Source organism: Octopus bimaculoides, chromosome 4 (genome assembly GCF_001194135.2).
Source record: "Octopus bimaculoides isolate UCB-OBI-ISO-001 chromosome 4, ASM119413v2, whole genome shotgun sequence".
Classification (NCBI taxonomy): Eukaryota; Metazoa; Mollusca; class Cephalopoda; order Octopoda; family Octopodidae; genus Octopus; species Octopus bimaculoides.
The window spans coordinates 41,864,001-41,868,788 of NC_068984.1; the positions used below are offsets into that span (position 1 = coordinate 41,864,001).

At 38.1% G+C, this 4,788-nt stretch overlaps 1 protein-coding gene across 4 annotated transcripts in view; it reads right to left on the minus strand.

Annotated features, from left to right (window-relative positions):
- The window catches only part of LOC106881728 (solute carrier organic anion transporter family member 2A1), a 21,096-nt gene that overhangs the window by 2,943 nt on the left and 13,365 nt on the right, over window positions 1-4,788 (minus strand). For all 4 annotated transcript variants that reach the window (XM_014932224.2, XM_014932219.2, XM_052967701.1 and 1 more), the window contains exons 3-5: window positions 3,210-3,513; window positions 947-1,159; window positions 85-171 (exon numbers count right to left, since the gene is read on the minus strand). In XM_014932224.2, coding sequence (XP_014787710.1) covers window positions 85-171; window positions 947-1,159; window positions 3,210-3,513 — 604 coding nt within the window. The remainder of the gene's footprint in view (window positions 1-84; window positions 172-946; window positions 1,160-3,209; window positions 3,514-4,788) is intronic.

Below are 4,788 nucleotides of genomic sequence, written 5' to 3' on the forward strand. Positions count from 1 at the left end.
AAAAAAATCCTTCTTCTATAATTTTCTGAGAAATTCTGATCAGGCCTAGTGTAGATACTTTAAAATGTATATTTGTATACTTACCTTGCAAGGTAATATACACTCTGCTTACAAAACTTCCTAGGATGGATACTAATGATGAACTAACGACTGATAACGGACCTGCTATGCCTAGAAAAGTAAACATAAAAAGACAAGATATACAGTTTAAAATATCGATTTAATGAAGAATGAAAACAACATGTCTACAACAAAGAGTTTGGTGGTTGTACTGGAATCAACTACCAGTCAAGTATTGGGAGATGATTTGATCGATTCCTAGTATTTGACCATTACTTAGTTTATCGACATAGAATGGATTTAAAGTTGTCTAATATGGAAGGATACGAATTCAAGGTCAGCAATTTCGGTGGAGGGGATAAAAGTCGATTACGTCGACCCCAATGCGCAACTGGTACTTATTTTATCGACCTCGAAAGGATGAAAGGCAAAGTCGACCTCAGTGGAATTTGAATTCAGAACGTAAAGCCGGACAAAATATCGCTAAGCATTTTGTCCAGCGTGCTTACGATTCTGCCAGCTCACCACCTTATTTCTCACTATAGATTGCAATGTATTTTGTTGGACATAAATAAATAAATAAATGCGCCCTTTTAAAGCCTAGCCAGGCTCATGGGCCCGGTTTCTCGGTTTCAATGGCGTATGTATCCCCAGCTGGACGGGACGCCAGTCCATCGCAGCGTTACTCATTTTTGCCAGCTGAGTGGACTGAAGCAACATGAAATGAAGTGTTTTGCTCAAGAACACAACGCGTCGCTCGGTCCAGGAATCGAAACCACAACCTTACGATCATGGTGCTGACACCCTAACCACTAAGCCACGCGCCTCCACATTTTGTTGGACATAGTCAAAAGTAATTACAGATACAATAAGGCATTAAACTCACTCATGTAACAACTGAAGGAAACAGGAGGCACATTGTCATCAATATGTACGGTTGATATTGGTTCTGTAGGTCCCCTACATATGCCAATGAATATCATTGCAGCCAACATGATGTAATAGCCCGCTATATTGGCATGTTTTGATTGTTGATCGTATTCATGACTACAGGGAACACGAGAGTTGTTTAGTGTAGAGGACAGAGTTGAAATAAGATCTGAAAAAAAAAGAAAAAAAAAGAAAAAAAAAGAGGCAATATATACATAATTCATTCATTCACTCGTTCGTTCATTCGTTCACTAACACACACGCGCACGCACACACGCACACACACACACACACACACACACACACACACACACACACACACACACACACACACACACACATACATACCTATATGCCTGTATACATGTATTCCTGCATGTGTTTTTGTATTCATACACACAACTTCAACTGCTGATCCTAATGTGTAACCTCGCTCTTAAACAAGGTATAAACATAACATAAACCTAAGGATTAGCAGATGAGAGAAAAAGTAATGTTATTCGAACTATTTTTGTCGATTATCTCTAGCTATATTCAAGTAATATTTCTGACACCAAGAGACAGTTAAAACTGGTCACAACATTTTCACAGAATAGGAATGATTGTCGACTATACGAAACAAGTCATATGAATATAACACATCACGACTAGAAAAGTATTAATCATCCCTGACAGCTTTCGTATCGGAAATAACACTAACAGGCTCTATGTTAGAAGAAAGAACGGAGTCAGAGATATATAAGGTCAGTTCAAACAGCCTTTAACTGAAATACACAGAAAACATTCATGGAACAATAAAGGAAGAAATGAGTTAATTACATATGTACTCAAAGTAAATAAAACATCTTGAAGGTATGTGACGAACTTCTGAGTAGGTACTCTGGGTGTGATAAATTAACTAACCGGATTAAAGTACTTAAACCAAAATTAGAGAAGCACTCGACAAATCAGAACGTTGAACAAAAATTTGGAGGAGAAACACTCGTCATAACAACAGAAAGCTCTGCATGGGTATTTATCCGATAAACTTGAGAATAATAGTAATATTCATTTCTACTCTAGGCACAAGGCCCGAAATTTTAGGGGAGAGGGCCAGCTGATTAGATCGATCCCAGTACGTAACTGGTATTTAATTTATCGACCCTCCGAAAGGATGAAAGGCAAAGTCGACCTCGGCGGAATTCGAACTCAGAACACGAAGACAGACGAAATACCGCTAAGCGTTTCGCCCGGCGTACTAATGTTTCTGCCAGCTCGCCGGTTTAGAATAATAGTAATATTGAATACACTTCATGTCGAAGGATGTGCTTTTGCTAATCAGCAAGAGGAGAATAGCTACTAAATACCAGACCAAAAATTATGGATGACTCCAAAACATCACGTTGTATTAAAAAACTTCGATTGGACGATTAGAGTGTGAAAGATATCTCCTACACCATCAGTAATGTCCCAACAGCACCACCGAAAAAGAAGAAAAAGAAAAGAAAGAAAACGTTCGCAAGATTTTACCTTCTAGTAAGACATGACATTATTCTTTTCTACTCTAGGCACAAGGCCCGAAATTTTGGAGGAGGAGGCCAGCCAATTAGATCGACCACAGTACGCAACTGGTCCTTAATTTATCGACCCCGAAAGGATGAAAGGCAAAGTCGATCTCGGCGGAATTTGAACTCAGAATGTAGCGGGAGACGAAATACCGCTAAGCATTTCGCCCGGCGTGTTAACGTTTCTTATTTCTTCATTGCCCACAAGGGGCTGACCTCGGCGGAATTTGAACTCAGAACGTAACGGCAGACGAAATACTGCTAAGCATTTCGCCCGGCGTGCTAATGTTTCTGCCAGCTCACCACCTTTGAAACATGACATTATTGCCCAAACTGTGTACAATATTATCTGTTGGAAGGATTGCTCTGACGGTTATATCGAAAGGAATACTAGAACCGGAATAGTTTCATCTACACAAAACCTTCTAATAAAAATAACAATCTCGTGTAAACATAAGAACTTATATTATTTACAGGCACAAGGAACAAAAGGCATGCACTATTGTATAGCTTTACTGCCCAGTGGATGTGAATGTTTCGTCTAAAGTTGATATAGATTTAACACTTGGAAATGAATGAATTTTTCAAGAAAGAACCAAATAAACCAAGCTTGCATCCTCTAATTAGTAACAGAAATCACGTCATCATCATCATCATCATTACTATTATACTTACTTGTGCTATGCTTGGAGTTATGTTTTGGAACAGGCGTAATGAAATATGGCAGAGCGCATATTAAAAATCCAATTCCGGAAAAGATGCCACTGAACGCTAAAAATGTTGGTCGGTGTAAGTCTTTAGACATGTATATAAACACTGCTAGGGATAGGATAGATCCAATTTGATTAGCGATGAAAAGAAAACCAATATGCGAACTTCGTAAATTGAAGTGCTTTTCTAAAGTTGTAATTTGTGATGCTGTATATATGTTCACCGAAAGTAAAAGCAAAGAATTCAGACCGAGGAAGGAAGTGAAAACCTGGAAGATAAAAAAAAAAAAAAAAAAAAAAAAAAAAAAAAATAAATAAATAAATGAAAGAATGAATAGAAGGTCAAACGAAGAAATGAATGAAGAATACTTTACAGAGAGTATGTGTATGCAACTGTCTGTCTGTCTGTATGTATGTATGTATGTATGTATGTATGTATGTATGTATGTATGTATGTATATATATATATATTATCTCCTTATAAAAAGCAAAGTCGGTTTGTTTATTTGTTTGTTGGTACGCTGACCGCTGAAAACACTATATAACATTGATAATATCTCAGGACTTTCGCGTTATTTAACCTTCCAGCTTCTAGGCATCTACTGACTTTTCTCACTTGAATTTTAGCGCCAGCCGTGGTGGGCGGAAGTCATCGTATTCTTCCGCCGCTAGCTTCTAAAGGGCAGAGGAACGCAGCGCTAGTGTGTTACTACGTTGGAGCGAAGCAGTTCGACTGCACTACTACAGATACCTTCCACAAGACTGCAAGTCGGTCAAAGTAGCCAGGGATTGCAGGGCGCTAAGCACACATGAAAATACGAATAGCAATTTGAACACAAGGGTTATAAACACAAGGGCATGCAAGGAACGGTCCAGGACCGGCAATAATTACAAAGAAAAGTTAGAAATCACAGAACGTCTGATTATTTAAAAAAATATCAAGCAAAATATCGGATATTTACAAACATGTATGCAAGGAGAAAAGGAGTCCTATGAAGCAAAAACAAATGTACATAATAGTAAAAAGGCACAACAGGGCCAGTTCAAACAAATACAGCCTTGTAGTAAAGATTGTTTGCCAACATAACATGGCAGTCCTGGTTAGGACGAATGTTGCTGTTATTTAGCCCCAGCAGACATCATCTCCAGCTGGCTATACGACACGATCTGTGTCCTTATATTTTCGAACAAGGGAACCTAGCACCCCCACTCAGCTCAAGACAATATCTGTGTATCACGATTTCCATGTTATTTCCCTTCATCAGCACAGAATAATTGTTCGGCTAGAGGTGGCGCTGCCAAATTCCCGTTCGAAATATATAGTTTTCAAAGTGATAACTAGTCACTGATCTATAAATTAGAGAATTACTATTTTTAAATCTCACGTGAGATGTTCAGCAACAATACTTTGTAGTAAAGATTGTTCGCCATATATATATATATAACAAAAAAAAACAACATTCGCACAGAAAGCATATAGAAAGTTTGTTTGCATAAACAAATACAAATTAATATAGTTCTTAACTTTGACAGAAACAGGAAGG